General features: G+C 48.2%; 2 protein-coding genes across 2 annotated transcripts; both read right to left on the bottom strand.

Annotated features, from left to right (window-relative positions):
* Nucleotides 1-1,361: 1,361 nt before the first annotated feature.
* LOC137760717 (uncharacterized) lies at nt 1,362-16,817 on the bottom strand. Its single transcript, XM_068537627.1, has 5 exons — nt 16,656-16,817; nt 16,551-16,563; nt 3,724-3,798; nt 2,145-2,713; nt 1,362-1,385 (listed from the first exon to the last, which is right to left on the bottom strand). Exons 1-5 carry the CDS (start codon nt 16,815-16,817, stop codon nt 1,362-1,364), a joined length of 843 nt encoding a protein of 280 aa, XP_068393728.1.
* Nucleotides 16,818-17,608: 791 nt separating this feature from the next.
* On the bottom strand, nt 17,609-20,299 carry LOC137760716 (thimet oligopeptidase-like). Its single transcript, XM_068537626.1, has 4 exons — nt 20,081-20,299; nt 18,748-19,057; nt 17,978-18,114; nt 17,609-17,764 (listed from the first exon to the last, which is right to left on the bottom strand). Exons 1-4 carry the CDS (start codon nt 20,297-20,299, stop codon nt 17,609-17,611), a joined length of 822 nt encoding a protein of 273 aa, XP_068393727.1.
* Between the last annotated feature and the right edge of the window lie 640 nt (nt 20,300-20,939).

Below are 20,939 nucleotides of genomic sequence, written 5' to 3'. Positions count from 1 at the left end.
TGGGGTGCATTTATCTTTTCAAATTATGGTTTTCTCTGGATGTATGCCCAGGAGTAGGATTGCAGGGATCATATGGCAACTCTATTTTTAGTTTTTTGAGGAACCTCCGTGCTGTTTTACATAGTGGCTGTACCAATTTACATTCTCACCAACAGTGTAGGAGGGTTCCTTTTTCTCCACACCCTCTCCAGCATTTGTTATTTGTAGACTTTTTAATGATGAGCATTCTGACCAGTGTGAGGCGGTACCTCATTGTTGTTTTGATTTGCATTTCTGTAATAATTAGTGATGTTGAGCATCTTTTCATATGCCTGTTGGCCATCTGTATGAGATTTTTCTTTCTTGATACAGGTGTGTAATGGGAAGAATAATTTAAAATTACTTCTCAATAGGTGTTCTTATAACTAAGCCAGTTTCTCTCCCTGAATCCCACCTGCCACCAATGTTAGGTCATGTGGCTTAGTGCCCCCAGGAACAATGACATAGGGGAAGTCCTACCCTATAAAAATAAGCACTTTAGAGGAGGACAGTGAGGACCAAAGAGGAAGGTAAAGACATCAGATGCCTGTGTCCTCACTTCTGCCTCCTGTTGGGATTATTCATGGAAAACGAGTGACTACAGTGTCAACAAAGCATGTACTGGGATTAGTTACTTCCCAGGCAAAGGAAGTAATATGTGCAGCAGTGGACACATTTTCTGAGGGGAAAATCAGAGGGTTTTATGCACTAGAAAGGGAGGAGGCCATGGTACTTATGCTAATTCATGATTGGAAGCTTGTACTCTGGCAAAGTCAGAACGCATCCATTAACATGGAGCATGGTTGGTTAAAACAAGTCCTGTCGTTCATTCGTCAGGAAAGAGCCCTCAGTTGGGCCCAGTAAGGGTATGATGAACTGGGGTCTCTCAGAGCTCTTAGTTGTTTATCAGCTTTTTTTAGTGATCGTGATGGTGGTGAGTTTGCTAAAGGTCATGACTATTTTAGAGCTTTAGAGGTTAAAACCAGTTGTGGTGAAACAAAGCAAATGCAGCTGTAAGAAGAAAATACTTTGTTCCTCCTTTACAAGGTGGAAGCTTGGGAAGTAGAACAGGTTGTGCTAGAAATATGCTGCTGGGAACGGGGAGCCTTGAGAACACTGGGGCCTTTTCTCATCTACAGCTCCCGAGAGGCTGCAAGCCTCTGCAGGCCAAGGAGAAGCTGGCTTTGGCTTGGGAGCCATAGCATCTTGGCCTTGGGTTTGACCATGGTCTGAGGCAGAGCCTCCAGCTCCCTGCAGTCTGGTGTACGTGGACTCTTGCAGGCAATGATTGCACAGTGTCCCAAAAGGCCACAAGGGACCAGTTGTCCCCTGTAGATGCCAGGTCAGTGCCGGGCCAGACCAGCTACCTGCAAAGCGTAAGGCTGACCGTGTCAGCCATAGGCCTTCTTTCCCATCACCGTAAGCCATTTTGGGGACAGGAGATAAACAGAATTCTCTCTCTTTGAAAAAAGGAATTACCCAAAGACACTGTTTAAAAGGGAAGAAACTGAGATATTGTTAATTGGCAAGTTTGTTTTTGCCCCTACTCCTCAATGGGGTATGAGCTTGGAGGAAGAATAGTTATAGGAAATGAAGAAGCTACATTTTTCTTAAAAAACTGAGTGGTAATGTGCAAATTTGTGATCCTGCTATATACATATAATTTAATATTTATATGGAAACACTTAAGCCTAATGTTCAGTAATTTGGAAGAGAATAAACCGTTAAATTCCATTTAAGTGTCTTTATCACATATCACCATTCCTGCCTTCTGTCTAATCCCCTTATGTGGCTATAAAACTGCAAACAAGCCTTGCTTCCTCAGTCACCTATACCTACTCCTCTTTCAGCCCTAACTCAAGCTTCAGGTTGCTCAGGATCAAAGTCTCTGCTAGCTTTTTTCTTTACCCTAGAAATCTCCTTTCTCTTTGGTTTCTTCCTCTGAGCAACCAAGAAGGGCAAGAGGCTGCATCCACCTCTTCACTAAAATCAGAATAGTTTCTTCCCACAGGAAATATGCAAAGCACTCTTGCCCTTGAAAAGAATAATAGGTGTGTAATTTGGGTCTCTCCACTCACAGGGGTTTCTCTGACACTTCCCGAACCAAGAGAGTGGCATGGAAGTGCCTTTTCCCCTCTTGTTTTTTTTTTTTTTTTTTTTTTGAGGAGGGAGATGACGCTCAGGAGGAATGTCCTGACGTTCTGCGTGGGCTTCCACCGCTCCGAGGGCAGCTCCCCGCTCTGGGGGTCATCGACGGGGGTGTGGAGGATGGAGATGCACACGTCCCCAGTCTCGTAGATGTTGGGGTGCCACATTTTGGTCAGGAAGCGAAAGGCCGGCGGAGAGTAGGGGTAGTCAATGGGGAACTTGAGGCGCGCCTTGAAGCAGCCGCCCTCGTAGTAGGTTTTGGGGGGCCCGAAGATGGCCACCTTCCAATTGTACAGGTCGCCCTCGTCCACCAGGGTCACCCGGAAGCCCTTCACCGGCTCCTCCTGCAGCCCCTTGAGCTCCAGAAGCAGCCCCTTCTGCGAGCTGGGCACCAGCGGCCGGGCCATGGCGGCGGCGGACGGGCCCGGGGCTGGGGGCGCTTGGGGCCGCGGGGCCGTGGGGGCGCGGGACGGGCCGGGGCCGGGGCCGCCTTTTTCGTCTGCGCCGCCACCACCACCACCCGGAGCCGCCGGGCGCTCCAGTAGCTCTGCACCGCCGCCCGGCGCTCACCTCAGCCTCCGCGCCGCGCCCGCGGCCGCGCCCGCGCCTGCGCTCCGCCCGCCCTGGCCGCGCCTCTCCCCTCTTGTTTTTGTCATCTTAAGCTGGAAATTGCATATGGCATGGTCTGCACGTAATAGGGTATTAGGTACTTACCTGGGTTTGCCTCAAACACGGCCTTCAACACTGCCTGCTCTCATGAAGTACTTATACCAGGCACCATTCATTCAGATCCTTCAGAAATGGTTTCTTAATGAGATTTAAAGTTATTTTGAATGAGGATTTAGAGCATATTAAACTGTTTTCATTGCAATCTCACTAAGTAGAGGAATCTGCTTCCCATACTCTCTTCCTTTTTATTTGTATCTCCAGGTAATGGTACTTTGCAGGAACTAGGTCAACAGCAGTGCAACTCAGACTTGACTGACCCATGCAAACTGTTGTTATTTTAATGTGAGATGTTTTCCTGGTCTTTATCCAACTTAGAGCCGATTAAGTATCCCATTTTTAAAGAATCTCAGGAGAGGATTCCATGGCTTCCCCTGAGGTTTCAGGCTAGGGTTTCACACTCTCACACATTATTAGGAAGCTATTCCTAGTACTTTCCACCGAAATCACTCATGTGGCTCTTTAAGACTCTCAGCTGGTCCTCAGCAGAGAGGGAAAACAGCTGCTCCCCACCACCTGTGCCTGGAACTCTTCCACGTTCTGTAAGCCCATTAAATCATGTCTCAGCTTGTGAAATGAAGGCTTACAAAATGGGGTTTTCTTGACTAAAGTTGGGAATTAAACCAGCTAAATGCTTGGAATCTTTTGGTAGCTATGGTGACCAGACATTCTGAATTGCAGTAACAATAGAAATATATTTATTGAGTACTTATGTGATAGGGGCCGTGCGAGCACGCAGCCGTTAGAGCCAGACCGTTATCGCGAGACCCTGAGCTCGGCCGGCAGTTAACGTGGGCGGCAGTTAACATCGCAGTGGTCCTCCAGGCAGACGGTGCGGTGAGAGGCGGATGGCGTCCTTCTCCCTCGGACCCTCCAGGCCCTCTGGCTTCGGGCCTGGCGGGTGAGCTGGGGGGCCCGGGAACAGGCTGAGGGCTGTGTCCCGCAGAGCTCTAGAGCCCTCTCCACGGCCGCCCACTGGCCAGGCCCAGGCCTGGAAGCAGCAGCGAACCTCTCCCCCATCCCCACCTCTGCGACCTAATGGTGGTGGCATCTCCATGGGTCACAGTCCGCGGAGGCTTCAGCAACTGGAATATATGGACACTGCCACTAAGGTAACAGCTTCAACCAGCTTCAGTCTCTCCGTTTAAGTTTCAAAAATTGGTCCAGCTTAGATCGGTTGTCTACCCCTAGGAGGTGGCCAGAGGACAGGGTTAAGTTGCAAGGACACTGCACATTATACTTTGGGTCCACCTCTGTGGTTGGCGCTATTCCCTAAGAGGGGCAATTGTGAGCTGGGAATTAACCTGATTGGTATTTGCTACACATATTCCTATTGATCCTATACAAATGATTCTTTCCAGTTTAAATGAAAAGTCTGAGGGACTTCCCTGCTGGTCCAGTGGGTAAGACTCTGTGCTCCCAATGCAGGGGGCCCGGGTTCGATCCCTGGTCGGGGAACTAGGTCCTGCATGCATGCCGCAACTAAGAGTCCATATGCCGCAACGAGGATCCCGTGTGCCACAACTAACACCCAGCGCAGCCTAAATAAATACATAAATATTAAAAAAAAAAAAAGATAAAAGAAAAGCCTGAGGGCCAGCTGGGTCCTGGGAGCCTGGCTTCCTCAGTGATGATGGCTGGGCAGGGTCTGGCCCTGAGGGTGCCACCAGCTGAGATCTGCCTCCTCAGCCGGGGCTGGGCACTGGCAGGAGGACCCAGGCTGGGTGCTGGATGAATGCTCCCCGGCAGGGTAACCGGCCTGTGCAGGGACCCCTCCTCTTAGCCAGGCCTGGACCTCGGAGGGCAAAAGTTGAGCCTTGGGACCTTGCCCTTTCTTGTCAGAACAAAGAATAATGTTTATTTTGGTGGAGGTTTATAGGAACATCGTGACCTGACCATGACCTGACCTCAAGAACAAAGAATCTGACACCAAGAAGTATGCAACAACTAATCATGCCCCTCCCTCACCTTTCCTATAAAAGGGCTTGCTGAAAGCTTTTGGGGAGTTCGGGGTTTTTAAGGCATGAGTCACCTGTCTCCTTGCATGGCCCTGCAATAAACCTTTCTCTGCTCCAAACTCTGACGTTTTGCTATTGTTTGGCCTCACTGGGCGTCGGGCACATGGACTTGCGTTTGATAACACTTACTTTGTGTCAGGTGCTGTGATATACATTCTATGAAGTGTGTAGTTGTATTGCAATGTTTTATAGATGAGGAATCTGAAAATTCAAGAGATAGATTAAACAATTTGTCCAAGGTCACACATCTCGTAAGGATGGAGCTGGGATTAGAACCCAGGTAGTCTGGCCTCAGAATCTCGGCTTTTGGCTACATTGTCCCTGGACATATGTACATTTATTTGTCATTAATTCATCAATATTAATTGAATGATGTGTCAGGTATTGCACTGCTTTCATAACAAGGTGGTCTTCACACTTAAAATACTCAAAGTCTAGTGAGGGAGCCAGACACATGAACACAGAAATTACTGCCTAATGTGAGAACTGTTGTACTTAAAAAAATATTCCAAGAACTTAGTTACCTTGATATCCTTCATAATGTAGGGATGTCATGTATTTATATAATTTGGGGGATAATATGGAATATGTTCAAATTATACCACCTATTGCTGGTTACGATCAAGGTGAAGTTTGTGGCTAGTGGGTAGGAAGCAAATTTAAACTTTCGGGCCAAAGTTTAAAGTGGCATTAAGCTGAGGAGGGTGAGCATGAAGCCTGAAGGAACAAGGGTCATGGAGCATTGTGATGACAGGGGTCATGGAGCATTGTGATGACAGGGGTCATGGAGCATTGTGACGAAAGGGATCATGGAACCTTGCGATGAAAAGTGCCACGCAGCATTGAGATGACAAGGCCCATGGTGCATTGTGATGACAGGGTATATGGAACATCGTGATGAAAGGGGTCATGGAGCATTGTGATAACAGGGGGCATGGAACACTGGGATGATAAGGGCATGGAACATGGTGATAATAAGGGCATGGAGCATTGTGATGACAAGTGTCAGGGAGCATTGTGATGACAAGGGTCCTGGAGCATTGTGCAGACAGGTCTTGGAACATTGTGATGATAAGGGCATGGAGCATTGTGATGACAAGGGCATGGGGAATTGCGATGACACTGTCATGTGGCATTGTGATTTCAAGGGTCAGGGAACATTGTGATGACATGTGTCATGGAGCGTTGTGATGAAAAGGGTCATGGAACATTGCGATGAAAGCTGTCATGAGGCATTGTGATGAAAGGGGTCATGGATCATTGTGATGACAGGGGTCACGGAGCGTTGGGATGAAAGGGGTCATGGAGTATTGTGATGACACAGGTCATGGAGCATTGTGATGACAGGGGTCATGGAGTATTGTGATGAAAGTAGTCATGGAACATGGTTATGACCACAGCCATGGAGCATTGTGGTGACAAGGGTCATGGAGCATTGTGATGACACGGGCCAAGGAGCATTGTGATGAAAGGGGTCATGGAGCTATGTGATGAAAGTGGTCATGATGCATTGTGATGACAGGGGGCATGGAGCATTGTGATGACAAGGGTCATGGATCATTGTGAGGACAAGTGTCATGGATCATTGTGAGGACAGGGGTCATGGAGCACTGTGATGACAAGGGCCATGGAGCATTGTGATGACAGGGGTCACGGGGTATTGTGATGAAAGGGGGCAGGGAGCATTGTGGTGAAAGGCGTACTGGAGCATTGGGATGAAAGGGGTCATGGAGTATTGGGATGACACGGGTCATGGAGCGTTGTGATGACACGTGTCATGGAGCATTGTGATGAGAAGGGTCATAGAGAATTGTGAGGACAAGGGCCATGGAGCATTGTGATGACAGGTGTCATGGAGCATTGTGATGACAAGGGTCATGGAGCATTGTGATGACAAGGGCCATTTAACATTGTGATGAAACGTGTCTTGGAGTATTGTGATGAATGTGGTCATGGAGCATTGTGATGACAGTGGGCATGGAGCATTGTGGTGACAAGGGCCATGGAACATTGTGATGACAACGGTCATGGAGCATTGTGATGACAGGGGCCATGGGGCATTGTGATGAAAGGGGGTACTGGAGCACTGTGATGAAAGGGGTCATGGAGCATTGTGATGAAAGGGATCATGGAGCATTGTGATGAAAGTGGTCATGGAGCACTGTGATGAAAGGGTCATGGAGCATAGTGATGACAGAGGTCATGGAACATTGTGCTGACACGGGCCATGGAGCATTGTGATGACAAGGGTCATGAAGCATTGTGGTGACACGGGCATGGAGCATTTTGATGACAAGATCCATGGAGAATTGTGATGACAGGGGTCATGGGGCATTGTGATGTCAGGAGTTATGGAGCATTGTGGTGACAGAGGGCCTGGAGAATTGTGATGAAAGGGGTACTGGAACATTGCGATGAAAGGCGTCATGGAGCATAGTGATGACAAGGGTCATGGAGCATTGTGATGACAGGGGTCATGGAGCATTGTGATGAAAAGTGTCTTGGAGCATTGTGATGATAAGGTACATGGAGCCTTGTGATGACACGTGCCAAGGAGCATTGTGATGAAAGGGATCCTGTAGCATTGTGATGACATGGGTCACGGAGCATTGTGATGAAAGGGGTCATGAAGCATTGTTTGGACAGGGGTCATTGAGCATTGTGATGCCAGGGATTATGGAGCATTGTGATGACAGAGGTCATGGAGCATTGCCAAGAAAGGAGTCATGGAGCATTGTGATGACACGGGCCAAGGAGCATTGTGATGAAAGAGGTCTTGGAGCATTGTAATGAAAGTTGTGTTGAAGCATTGCGATGACAGGGGGCATGGAGCATTGTGATGACAAACGCCATGGAGCATTGTGATGACAAGGGCCATTTAGCATTGTGATGAAACGGGTCATGGAGCATTGTGATGAATGTGGTCATGGAACATTGGGATGACATTGGGCATGTAGCATTGTGATGACACGGGCTGAGGAGCGTTGTGATGAGAAGGGTCATGGAGCATTGTGATGAAAGGCGTACTGAGCATTGTGATGAAAGGAGTCATGGATTATTATGATGAAAGGGATCATGGAGCATTGTGATGACAGGGGTCATGGAGAATTGTGATGAAAGTGGTCAGGGAGCATTTTGATGACAGGGGTCATGGAGAATTGTGATGAAAGTGGTCAGGGAGCATTGTGATAAGAGGGGTAAAGGAGCATTGTGATAAAAGCATTGTGTGTCATTGGGCACTGTGATGACAGGGGCATGGAGCATTGTGATGACAAGGGCCATGGAGCATTGTGATGACAAGGGTTATGGAGCATTGTGATGACAAGGGTCATGGAGAATTGTGATTACACGGGCCAAGGAGCATTGTGATGGAAGGTGTCATGGAGCATTGTGATGACAGGGGTCATTGAGCATTGTGATGACAAGGGCCATGGTGAATTGTGATGACAAGTGTCATGGAACATTGTGATGACAGGGGTCATGGAGAATTTTTTTTTTTAATCAGTCATCAACTTTATACACATCACTTTATACATTTCAATCCCAATCGCCCAATTCAGCACACCACCTTCCCCACCCCACTGCAGTTTTCCCCCCTTGGTATCCATACGTTTTTTCTCTACACCTGTGTCTGAACTTGTACCCTGAAACCCGGTTCATCTGTACCATTTTTCTAGGTTCCACGTACATGCGTTAATATACGATATTTGTTTTTCTCTTTCTGAGTTACTTCACTCTGTATGACAATCTCTAGATCCATCCACGTCTCAACAAATGACTCAATTTCGTTCCTTTTTATGGCTGAGTAATATTCCATTATATATGTGTACCACAACTTCTTTATCCATTCGTCTGTTGATAGGCATTTAGGTTGCTTCCATGACCTGGCTATTGTAAATAATGCTGCAATGAACAATCGGGTGCATGTGTCTTTTTAATTACGGTTTTCTCTGGGTATATGCCCAGTAGTGGGATTGCTGGGTCATATGGTAATTCTATTTTTAGTTTTCTAAGGAACCTCCATATTGTTCTTCATAGTGGCTGTATCAATTTACATTCCCACCAACAGTGCAAGAGGGTTCCCTTTTCGCCACACCCTCTCCAGCATTTGTTGTTTGTAGATTTTCTGATGATGCCCATTCTAACTGGTGTGAGGTGATACCTCATTGTAGTTTTGATTTGCATTTCTCTAATAATTAGTGATGTTGAACATCTTTTCATGTGCTTCGTGGCCGTCTGTATGTCTTCTTCGGAGAAATGTCTATTTAGGTCTTCTGCCCATTTTTGGATTGGGGTGTTTGTTTCTTTAATATTGAGCTGAATGAGCTGTTTATATATTTTGGAGATTAATTCTTTGTCCGTTGATTCGTTTGTAAATATTTTCTCCCATTCTGAGGGTTGTCTTTTCGTCTTGTTCATGGTTTCCTTTGCTGTGCAAAAGCTTTGAAGTTTCATTAGGTCCCACTTGTTTATTTTTGTTTTTATTTCCATTACTCTAGGAGGTGGATCAAAAAAGATCTTGCTGTGATTTATGTCAAAGAGTGTTCTTCCTATGTTTTCCTCTAAGAGTTTTATAGTGTCCAGTCTTACATTTAGGTCTCTAATCCATTTTGAGTTTATTTCTGTGTATGGTGTTAGGGAGTATTCTAATTTCATTCTTCTACATGTAGCTGTCCAGTTTTTCCAGCACCACTTATTGAAGAGACTGTCTTTTCTCCATTGTATATCTTTGCCTCCTTTATCATAGCTTAGTTGACCATAGGTGTGTGGGTATATCTCTGGGCTTTCTATCTTGTTCTATTGATCTATGTTTCCTTTTATGTGCCAGTACCATATTGTCTTGATTACTGTAGCTTTGTAGTATAGTCTGAAGTCAGGGAGTCTGATTCCTCCAGCTCCGTTTTTTTCCCTCAAGACTGCTTTTGCTATTCGGGGTCTTTTGTATCTCCATACAAATTTTAAGATGATTTGTTCTAGTTCCGTAAAAAATGCCATTGGTAATTTGATAGGGATTGCATTGAATCTGTAGATTACTTTGGGAAGTATAGTTATGTTCACAATATTGATTCTTCCAATCCAAGAACATGGTATATCTCTCCACCTGTTGGTATCATCTTTAATTTCTTTCATCAGTGTCTTATAGTTTTCTGCATACAGGTCTTTTGTCTCCCTAGGTAGGTTTATTCCTAGGTATTTTATTCTTTATGTTACAATGGTAAATGGGAGTGTTCCCATAATTTCTCTTTCATATTTTTCATCATTGGTGTATAGAAATGCAAGATATTTCTGTGCATTAATTTTGTATCCTGCAACGTTACCATATTCATTAATTAGCTCTAGCAGTTTTCTGGTGGCAGTTTTAGGATTCTCTATGTATAGTGTCATGTCATCTGCAAACAGTGACAGTTTGACTTCTTCTTTTCCAATTTGTATTCCTTTTATTCCTTTTTCTTCTCTGATTGCCTTGACTAGGACTTCCAAACTATGTTGAATAATAGTGGTGAGAGTGGACATCCTTGTTTCGTTCCTGATCTTAGAGGAAATGCTTCCAGTTTTTCACCATTGAGAATGATGTTTGCTGTGGGTTTGTCATATATGGCCTTTATTATGTTGAGGAAACTTGCTTCTATGCCCACTTTCTGGAGAGTTTTTTATCAGAAATGGGTGTTGAATTTTGTCAAAAACTTTTTCTGCATCTATTGAGATGATCATATGGTTTTTATTCTTCAATTTGTTAATATGGTGTATCACATTGATTGATTTGCGTATATTGAAGAATCCTTGCATCCCTGGGATAAATCCCACTTGATCGTGGTGTATGATCCTTTTAATGTGTTGTTGGATTCTGTTTGCCAGTATTTTGTTGAGGATTTTTGCATCTATATTCATCAGTGATATTGGTCTGTAATTTTCTTTTTTTGTAGTATCTTTGTCTGGTTTTGGTATCAGGGTGATGGTGGCCTCATAGAATGAGTTTGGGAGTGTTCCTTCCTCTGCAATTTTTTGGAAGAGTTTGAGAAGGATGGGTGTTAGCTCTTCTCTAAATGTTTGATAGAATTCACCTGTGAAGCCATCTGGACCTGGACTTTTGTTTGTTGGAAGATTTTTAATCACAGTTTCAATTTCATTACTTGTGATTGGTCTGTTCATATTTTCTGTTTCTTCCTGGTTCAGCCTTGGAAGGTTATACCTTTCTAAGAATTTGTCCATTTCTTCCAGGTTGTCCATTTTATTGGCATAGATTGGTTTGTAGTAGTCTCTTAGGATGTTTTGTATTTCTGCGGTGTCTATTGTAACTTCTCCTTTTTCATTTCTAATTTTATTGATTTGAGTTCTCTCCCTCTTTTTCTTGATGAGTCTGGCTAAAGGCTTATCAATTTTGTTTACCTTCTCAAAGAACCGCTTTTAGTTTTATTGATCTTTGCTATTGTTTTCTTTGTTTCTATTTCATTTCTTTCCGCTCTGATCTTTATGATTTCTTTCCTTCTGCTAACTTTGGGTTTTGTTTGTTCTTCTTTCTCTAGTTCCTTTAGGTGTACGGTTACATTGTTTACTTGAGATTTTTCTTGTTTCTTTAGGTAGGCTTGTATAGCTATAAACCTCTGTCTTAGAACTGCTTTTGCTGCATCCCATAGGTTTTGGATCGTCGTGTTTTCATTGTCATTTGTCTCTAGGTATTTTTGATTTCCTCTTTGATTTCTTCGTGATCTCTTGGTTATTAAGTAGTGTATTGTTTAACCTCCATGTGTTTGTGTTTTTTACGTTTTTTTCCCAGTAATTCATTTCTAATCTCATAGCGTTGTGGTCAGAAAAGATGCTTGATATGATTTCAATTTGCTTAAATTTACTGAGGCTTGATTTGTGACACAAGATGTGATCTATCCTGGAGAATGTTCCGTGCGCACTTGAGAAGAAAGTGTAATCTACTGTTTTTGGATGGAATGTCCTATAAATATCAATTTAATCTGTATGGTCTACTGTGTCATTTAAAGCTGTGTTTCCTTAGTAGTTGTCTTTTTGGATGATCTGTCCATTGGTGTAAGTGAGGTGTTAAAGTCCCCCACTATGATTGTGTTACTGTCAATTTCCTTTTTTATAGCTGTTAGCAGTTGCCTTATGTATTGAGGTGCTCCTATGTTGGGTGCATATATATTTATAATTGTTATATCTTCTTCTTGGATTGATCCCTTGATCATTATGTAGTGTCGTTCCTTGTCTCTTGTAACATTCTTTATTTTAAAGTTTATTTTATCTGATATGAGTATAGCTACTCCAGCTTTCTTTTGATTTCCATTTGCATGGAATATCTTTTTCCATCCCCTCACTTTCAGACCGTATGTGTCCCTAGGTCTGAAGTGGGTCTCTTGTAGACAGCATATATATGGGTCTTGTCTTTGAATCCATTCAGCAAGCCTGTGTCTTTTGGTTGGAGCATTTAAGCCATTCACATTTAAGGTAACTATCAATATGTATGTTCCTATGACCATTTTCTTAATTGTTTTGGGTTTGTTTTTGTAGGTCCTTTTCTTCTCTTGTGTTTCCCACTTAGAGAAGTTCCTTTAGCATTTGTTGTAGAGCTGGTTTGGTGATGCTGAATTCTCTTAGCTTTTGCTTGTCTGTAAAGCTTTTGATTTCTTCATCAAATCTGAATGAGATCCTTGCCGGGTAGAGTAATCTTGGTTGTAGGTTCTTCCCTTTCATCACTTTAAGTATATCATGCCACTCCCTTCTGGCTTGTAGAGTTTCTGCTGAGAAATCAGCTGTTAACCTTATGGGAGATCCCTTGTATGTTATTTGTCGTTTTTCCCTTGCTGCTTTCAATAATTTTTCTTTGTCTTTAATTTTTGCCAATTTGATTACTATGTGTCTCGGCGTGTTTCTCCTTGGGTTTATCCTGTATGGGACTCGCTGCGTTTCCTGGACTTGGGTGGCTATTTCCTTTCCCATGTTAGGGAAGTTTTCAATTATAATCTCTTCAAATATTTTCTCTGATCCTTTCTCTCTCTCTTCTCCTTCTGGGACCCCTATAATGCGAATGTTGCTGTGTTTAATGTTGTCCCAGAGGTCTCTTAGGCTGTCTTCATTTCTTTTCATTCTTTTTTCTTTAGTCTGTTCTGCAGCAGTGAATTCCACCATTCTGTCTTCCAGGTCACTTATCCGTTCTTCTACCTCAGTTGTTCTGCTATTGATTTCTTCTAGTGTAGTTTTCATTTCAGTTGTTATATTGTTCATCTCTGTTTGTTTGTTCTTTAATTCTTCTAGGTCTTTGTTAAACATTTCTTGCATCTTCTCGATCTTTGCCTCCATTCTTATTCCGAGGTCTTGGATGACCTTCACTATCATTATTCTGAATTCTTTTTCTGGAAGGTTGCCTATCTCCACTTCATTTAGCTGTTTTTCTGGGGTTTTATCTTGTTCCTTCATCTGGTATGTAGCCCTCTGCCTTTTCATCTTGTCTATCTTTCTGTGAATGTGGTTCTTCTTCCACAGGCTGCAGGATTATAGTTTTTCTTGATTCTGCTGTCTCTGATGGTTGAGGCTATCCAAGAGGCTTGATGGGAGGCTCTGGTGGTGGGTAGAGCTGACTGTTGCTGTGGTGGTCAGAGCTCAGTAAAACTTTAATCCACTTGACTGTTGATGGGTGGGGCTGGGTTCCCTCCCTGTTGGTCGTTTTGCTTGAGGCAACCCAACACTGGAGCCTACCTGGGCTCTTTGGTGGGGCTAATGACAGACTCTGGGAGGGCTCACACCAAGGAGTGCTTCCCAGAACTTCTGCTGCCAATGTCCTTGTCCCCACGGTGAAACAGAGCCACCCCCCTCCTCTGCCAGAGACCTTCCAACACGAGCAGGTAGGTCTGGTTCAGTGTCCCCCGGGGTCACTGCTCCTTCCCCTGGGTCCTGATGCTCACACTATTTTGTGTGCGCCCTCCAAGAGTGGGGTCTCTGTTTCCCCCAGTCCTGTCGAAGTCCTGAAATCAATTCCCACTAGGCTTCAAAGTCTGATTCTCTATGAATTCCTCCTCCTTTTGCCGGACCCCCAGGTTGGGAAACCTGACGTGGGGCTCTGAACCTTCACTCCAGTGGGTGGACTTCTGTGGTATAAGTGTTCGCCAGTCTGTGAGTCACCCACCCACCAGTTATGGGATTTGATTTTACTCTGATTGTGCCCCTCCTACCGTCTCATTGTGGCTTCTCCTTTGTCTTTCGATGAGAGGGTGTTAGAACACATCCCTGGACCCAGGGCAGTACGAAGTGTATTATGGTTAGACCTGAGGACTCAGCAGGCCTGTAACTTTGGTCTGTTCTCTCCTGTCTACCTTCCTATGTCTCCAGCTGTCAACATTTGACAGTCGAACCAGCAGATGTGATGTGTTCAAAGCATTTGCTTCTGATGTCAGATAAGCTCCTTTCCCACATCTAAATTCTCTGTAAAAGCAGAATTTTCGTGTTATTATGTGTATTGTAATAATGCTGCTTAGACTTTTTAGGTTAGAAAACTGGTGGCTTGCCAAAGACCTCCAATATAGAAAATGTCAGTCTCTAACACTGTCCCATGTGACTTGAGGGGTTAACCTAGATAATACCAGATGGTCACACGCTATCTATGTCGTTCCTGCCACAGGATTAGCTGTGTAAGTCAGGAAGTCTGTAGGTTTACAGGTGGGTAGTAAATGCCCTGTTACCTGCTAAAGATGAGTATCCGTGGTTTTCTCTAAGGCAGGGTTTCTCAACCAAGGCATTGACTTTTGGGGCCAGATAAACCTTTGCTGTGGTGTGTGAGTCCTGTGCATCGTAGAGTGTTTAGCAAGGTCCCGACCTCTACTCACTAGGTGCCCGTAACATTCCCTCTCTCTCCTCCCAGTTGTGACAACCAAAATCACCTTCAGACTTTCCCAGATGTCCCCTGGGGGGCACAGTTGCACTCAGTGAGAAGCAATGGACTCAAGGCTACCAATATCTTTGAGGTAGACTTGACGTCCTGTTGTAAAAGACATACTCATTCTCCTGTTTTTATTTTGGAAATTAGATGCCACTGTTCATGATCCTTATTCAGATGTCTGTAATTAAGTTTAGTCAGACTACCCACTCACAGGTGGGACACTGAGACAGAGGGAAACAGCTTGTCCAAGTCATATGGCCACATCCCTTGCCTCCTAAGAAAACGTGTCACAAGTGAAAGCAAGCTGGCTCTTGTAATGTTGACAAGTCTTTTTTTTCAACAAATGTGCCAGTTTTAGAGTTGATCTTTGCCCTCTAACCTTTTGGAGGGCTTACATAGCCTTCAAGCTTCTAAAGAAACGAAATGGGGCACTCTTTCCCAAGCAGGAAGCAGTTTCACTGGTAGTGTGTGAGAGGCCTTGGGGACTTGGAGGATGAACACTTGTCGAAACAGGGTTTATCCCGATATGCTAGAGTAAGGCTCAGTGCACCACACTGGTGTTATCAGGTGGTGTTGGTCAAATAAGTAGTACTACAGAGAGAATCTTACTTTAGTCAATTTAAAGTTTTGAGATCTCACTATGTTTTTTAAAATAGGCATTAAATACATGCATTTGGTAAAACAGTACAAAAGGCTGTTTGGTACATAGCAGCCAAAGAAATACAATGTGGCTATTCCGTGCTGAGCTATGCTGTGAGCATTATCAAATAGATACTCGATTCTGAGGCCTTTGTTCAGGAACAAAAAAGAATATAAAATATGTCATTACCACAACTAAGGAGCTGGCCTGTGGCAACTAAGACCCGGCACAATTAATTAACTAACTGACTATTTTTAAAAATCTCATTAATAGGTATTTAATATGATTTTTAAAAATTAATTAATTTATTTTATTTATTTATTTTTGGCTGTGTTGTGTCTTCCTTTCTGTGTGCGTGCTTTCTCCAGTTGCGGTGAGCGGGGGCCACTCTTCGTTGCGGTGCGTGGGCTTCTCATTGCGGTGGCTTCTCTTGTTGCGGAGCACGGGCTCTAGGCGCATGGGCTTCAGTAGTTGGGGCACTAGGACTCAGTAGTTGTGGCTTTTGGGCTCTAGAGCGCAGGCTCAGTAGTTGTGGCGCACGGGCTTCATTGCTCCGCGGCGTGTGGGAACTTCCCGGACAGGGCTTGAACCCTTGTCCCCTGCATTGGCAGGCGGATTCTTAACCACTTTGCCACCAGGGAAGCCCAGGCTCCAACCTTTTTAAAAATGTGTTCCTTCCACCTTCATGGAGCAGGCGTAGGGGATGGGGAGGAGTGAGAACCCGATTGGCAGGGGTCCGGTCGCAGCCTCGGAAGGGGACGGGGGAGGATCTAAGAGGTGGCACCGGGCCACAGTTGACCCCCAGTGACAGCTAACAGCTGCACTGCTGCCCCTTCCTGCCCCAGGACCTGAGCTCAGGTCCCAGGACGGCTGGAGAAACGCACTGTTTTTGGTGAGATGCTCTTACTTACTGTGTGGAGCTGCTCCGGCTGCCCCGGCGACCACACCCCTGCAAGGCCCTGTGCCCGTCCTCCCTTCCCCCTGCCCAGGGCTCGGAGAACAGCAGTCTCTGTGGGGCAACCTGCTTCCATGTCCTTCAGTGACCATGAAGGACTGGGAACGGGCTGGGCTGCCGGGGAGCCTGGGCATCCAACACCTGAGCTCAGCCCTGGGGGCTCACGTGAGGGCAGGGGCTGAGGGGTGCAGGCGGTGAGTGGAGGGGCCTCCAGCCGGCGTCAGTCTGGGCCCTGGACCCAGGGAAAGGCCTCACTCTCTCAGTCCTGACCTGCCGCTCGGGAACCCTGTGGCCCACCAGTCCGAGGCCTGTGGCGCCCGCCACGGACTGCCTGGCACACGGCTGGGGTGCCAACACCACACCTGGATTTTGCACGGGGATCATCTGGGGGCTCAGTGCATGGGAAGACGAGCAGCCCCCAGGCCCCGACATGCCCCTTCCATATCCATCGAGAGGTGCCTGATGGAAGGCCGGCTGTGCTCCTTTTCAAGCCCCAGGGAATTCACACGGACAGCCCTCCCGGCCACGGGGTGCCTGCCCACCGGCTCTGGGCCTGCGAACAGCCCAGAACACAGAAGGCACAGAAGTGGGTGCAGGGAGCTGAGCCGGGTCTGCAGAAGGGCAGACATCACAGCCTGGTCCACAACCGACTGGCCTAGGGTGGGTGAGAATGGCCGGGCAGGCTGAGGGGAGGACAGAGCGTGGCACGGCCAATCACAGCTCCCGAGATGCCAAATAGTGACGGGCGAGAGGCCAGCAGGAAACTGACACCCCCTCACTGGAGAGCCTGCCTGGCCGGGGTGCGGGGCACCATCCCCGTCTGAACTCACCCCACAGCTCAGCCGTCTCCCAGTGACCAAGACGCATCACCACGGCCCCAGGGCTGATTCCCGACCAAGGTCAGAACTCCCTCCAGTGTGACAGCCCTCGTGCCACTCCTGTGGTGGAAGGGACGTCAGGCAGAGACCAGGGGTAGAGTCTTTTTATTAATGGCTGCGTTTTCAAAGAACCGTTTTGTTACCAGGAAAGCTCCCCAGGAAGGGATTGCATTAGTGCAACAAGGGGGAGCCTTGATGCCAGGCTCTCCAGACACTTCCAGGTGGAGACTTTTGGCCTAGGCTGGCCACCGGGGACTCAGGGGCTGGGACGACACACAGCCCCTCCCCCGCCCCGACGGGGCGCTAAGGCAGCCGGCCCGCCTGGGTGGGCAAAGCCCCATGCTGTCAGCAGGCCGGCGGCTTGCAGCCCTCAACCTGCAGCCCTTTGCTCAGGAGGAAGGCGTCCTGCATGGGGTCACAACCCAGGAAGAGCTTCACCATGCCCTTGGCATCCTCGGAGCTCCCTGGCCTCAGAATGCAGCTTCTGTAGTCCATGGCAACCTGACGCGAGGGGGCGGGGCTGCAGGAGGGTGGAGCACGCCCTTCACTGAGGGTGTGGGGGTGGCCACCTCTGCTGTGACTCAACAAAGGGCAGGGGAGCAGGGGGTCCAGGGCAGGGTCCTCAGAGCCTGGCAGTCCCAGGTGGGCGGCACAAGCATCTAGGCCCAGGCCAAGGATCTTCGTGTTAGTCTGCACGGCAGGCCGGTCTCTCACCTTGCCACTCAGGACGCCCTCCTGCTTGAAAAGTGTGTGGACCGTGTCCGTGGAGTACACCTCGCTGCACAGGTAGCCATAGGACTGGGCGTCGAAGCTTCCTGCCAGGTGGCCGAAGGTCGCAGGCAGGTGGGTCCCTGGGACACACGTGGAGAGGCTCCTGCCCAGCCCCCTGGCCGCGCCATGCCCCTTCCCCAGAGCCGGGGCCTCAAAGCAGCCCTGTCTGAGTCCCCTGCCACTAGAGGGAGTATTGGCCCAACACTTCTAGAAAACGGGGACCTTGCGGGCAACTCAGTGGAGGGAAACAAAGCAATATTTGCCAACTTTCTGCTGAAGCTCACGAGGGTTCACCCCTAAGCCTCTTACAAGTACAGCTGCCTGAGGCTCCGAGGGATGAATCAGGGCTCGCCCTCCAGCATGGGGAGAGTGCATGTTAAAGTGCTTACGAGGGTGTGAGCTGAGTCTCCACACCGCACCGCCATGTACGGGCAAACCTCATCGACGCGTTCCGTCTGGGGTATGAAGCCCTCTACTGCCTCTTCCAGGCTCTCCAGAAAGCACGTGCAGATAGGCCCAACCCACCCTTGGACTCCAAGGGCCACAGCTGGAGGGACCAGCCCAGGAACCCAGGCAGGAAGAGGCCAGAGGTCAGCGGGCCTCGGCCAGAGCCCGTCAGTCGGTACCCCTTCACACACCACCAGAGGATCCTCTTGACCTGGGCAGTAGCCACCAACCGACCGCTAAGGAGGGCCTGGCGTGCATTTAAATACCTGGCGTGGCTGGGTCCCCGAGGATCTCCTCACAGAGGCGGGCATTCTCCTGGACCGAGTACGAGGGCGTCTGCATGTGCAAGGCATGGTCCAACTTGGCCAGGACGATCTGGTGCAGGTTGAAGAGGCATGGAGGGTGGGAGGAAGGAGACGGGGGGCTGGCACTGTGTCCAGGCCGCGCTTTCCAGCCAGGCGGTCCGGGAGCACCTTTCCTTTCCCTCGTCCCAGCCGCATCGGGTTTGGCCAGCCGGGACTTGATGAGCTTGTCCAGCAGCTCCTGGGGTATTGCACGACCCGTGCCCCACCGAGACTGGAAGCAGCGTCAGGGCTTCACAGGGCGCGGAGCTCCCGGCTCCAGAGCCTTCCCTCTGGTTCTCAACACCGTCTGTCACCAGACTCGCAGGCAATGTGCCTTTCTTTTCGTTTGTCTTTTTTCAGGCCCTCAGCCATGCAAAGGTGTGAAGCCCTGACACTCGCTGCCACGTGGATGCACCCTGAGAACACGATGCTCAGCGAGAGAAGTCAGACACAGAAGGACACACAGGGTGTGACCCCACTGAGGGGAAACGTCCAAAACAGGTAGATCTACAGAGTCAGGGTGGGTTCCTGGTTGTCAGGGGCAGGGGAGGGGAGGGAATGATAAATAAGGGAATGAGGGACATTTTTGGGGTGAGGGAAATGTTCCAAATCAGGGCAGTAGTGACGGCTGCACAGCTCAGTAAATTGTCCCCATGCGCTCTGGTGCAGCCTGTGAGAGCATCGCTCTCAGGAGGAAGGGCTGACTGCAGGAAGACTGAACGAGCACTGGGTCCTGGGCCCAGACGCCCAGCTGGGCACCCCACCTTGGGGAAGTCACTGGGACTTGCTGAGCCTCCACTGAGACTGGCAGCAGCCCCAGGGCCTCACAGGCCGCGGCGCTCCCGGCCCAAGAATCTAGCCTCTGGTTCTCAGCACCGGCTGTCACCAGAGTCGCAGGCAACGTGACTTTATTTGTTTGTCTTTTTTCCGGCCCTGAGCCACGCAAAGGTGTGAAGCCCTGACACTCGCTGCCACTTGGATGCACCCTGAGAACACGATGCTCAGCGAGAGAAGTCAGACACAGAAGGACACACAGGGTGTGACCCCACTGAGGGGAAACGTCCAGAACAGGTAGATCCACAGAGTCAGGGTGGTTTCCTGGTTGTCAGGGGCAGGGGAGGGGAGGGAATGATAACTAAGGGCGTGAGGGACATTTTTGGTGTGAGGGAAATATTCCAGAACAGGACAGTAGTGACGGCTACACAGCTCATTAAGTTGTCCCCTCGTGCTCCGGTGCAGCCTGTGAGAGCATCACTCTCAGGACGAAGGGCTGAGCACAGGAAGACTGAACGAGCACTGGGTCCTGGACACAGACGCTCAGCTGGGGACCCCCCCGTGGGGAAGTCACTGGGACATGCTGAGCCTCCACCGAGACTGGCAGCAGACCCAGGGCCTCACAAGGCGCGGCGATCCCGGAATCAGAGCCTAGCCTCTGGTTCTCATCACCGGCTGTCAGCAGCGTCGCAGGCAACATGCCTTTCTTTTCTTTTGTCTTTTTTCTGGCCCTCAACCATGCAAAGGTGTGAAGCCCTGACACTCACTGCCACGTGGATGCACCCTGAGAACACGATGCTAAGGGAGAGAAGTCAGACACAGAAGGACACACAGGGTGTGACCCCACTGAGGAGTAACATCCAGAACAGGTAGATCCACAGAGTCAGAGTGGGTTCCTGGTTGTCAGGGGCAGGGGAGGGGAGGGAATGATAACTAAGTGCATGAGGGACATTTTTGGGGTGAGGGAAATGTTCCAAAACAGGGCAGTAGTGACGGCTGCACAGCTCAGTAAAGTGTCCCTACGCGGTCTGGTGCAACCTGTGAGAGCATCGCTCTCAGGACGAAGGGCTGACCGCAGGAAGACTGAACGAGCACTGGGTCCTGGGCTCAGACGCTCAGTTGTGGACCCGCCCGTGGGGAAGTCACTGGCACTTGCTGAGCCTCCACCAAGACTGGCAGCAGACCCAGGGCCTCACAGGGCGCTGCGCTCCCGGCCCCAGAGCCTACCCTCTGGTTCCCATCACCGGCTGTCATGATACTTGCATGCAACATTCCTTTCTTTTCTTTTGTCTTTTTTAAAGGCAACTCTTGAATACATGTATTTAACATGCAGGGAACTA

The sequence above is a fragment of the Eschrichtius robustus genome, chromosome 3, assembly GCF_028021215.1.
Source record: "Eschrichtius robustus isolate mEscRob2 chromosome 3, mEscRob2.pri, whole genome shotgun sequence".
In the NCBI taxonomy this organism is placed as follows: Eukaryota; Metazoa; Chordata; class Mammalia; order Artiodactyla; family Eschrichtiidae; genus Eschrichtius; species Eschrichtius robustus.
The sequence above is the reverse complement of the archived record's forward strand: the minus strand, read 5'-3'. Positions and strand labels throughout refer to the sequence as shown.

Coding starts and splice junctions, on each gene's coding strand:
- LOC137760716 (XM_068537626.1), bottom strand. CDS start 20,299: ATGTTGCCTGCGACGCTGCTGACAGCCGGTGATGAGAACCAGAGGCTA. Junction 19,058..20,080: donor CTCAGCCCTTCGTCCTGAGA/GTGATGCTCTCA, acceptor CGCTGCTTCCAG/TCTCGGTGGGGCACGGGTCG. Junction 18,115..18,747: donor CGGGGACCCAGCCACGCCAG/GTATTTAAATGC, acceptor CGTGTGTCCCAG/GGACCCACCTGCCTGCGACC.
- LOC137760717 (XM_068537627.1), bottom strand. CDS start 16,817: ATGTCGGGGCCTGGGGGCTGCTCGTCTTCCCATGCACTGAGCCCCCAG. Junction 2,714..3,723: donor CATCCGCCTCTCACCGCACC/GTCTGCCTGGAG, acceptor GCGGCGGTGCAG/AGCTACTGGAGCGCCCGGCG. Junction 1,386..2,144: donor AAAAAACAAGAGGGGAAAAG/GCACTTCCATGC, acceptor TACGCTTTGCAG/GTAGCTGGTCTGGCCCGGCA.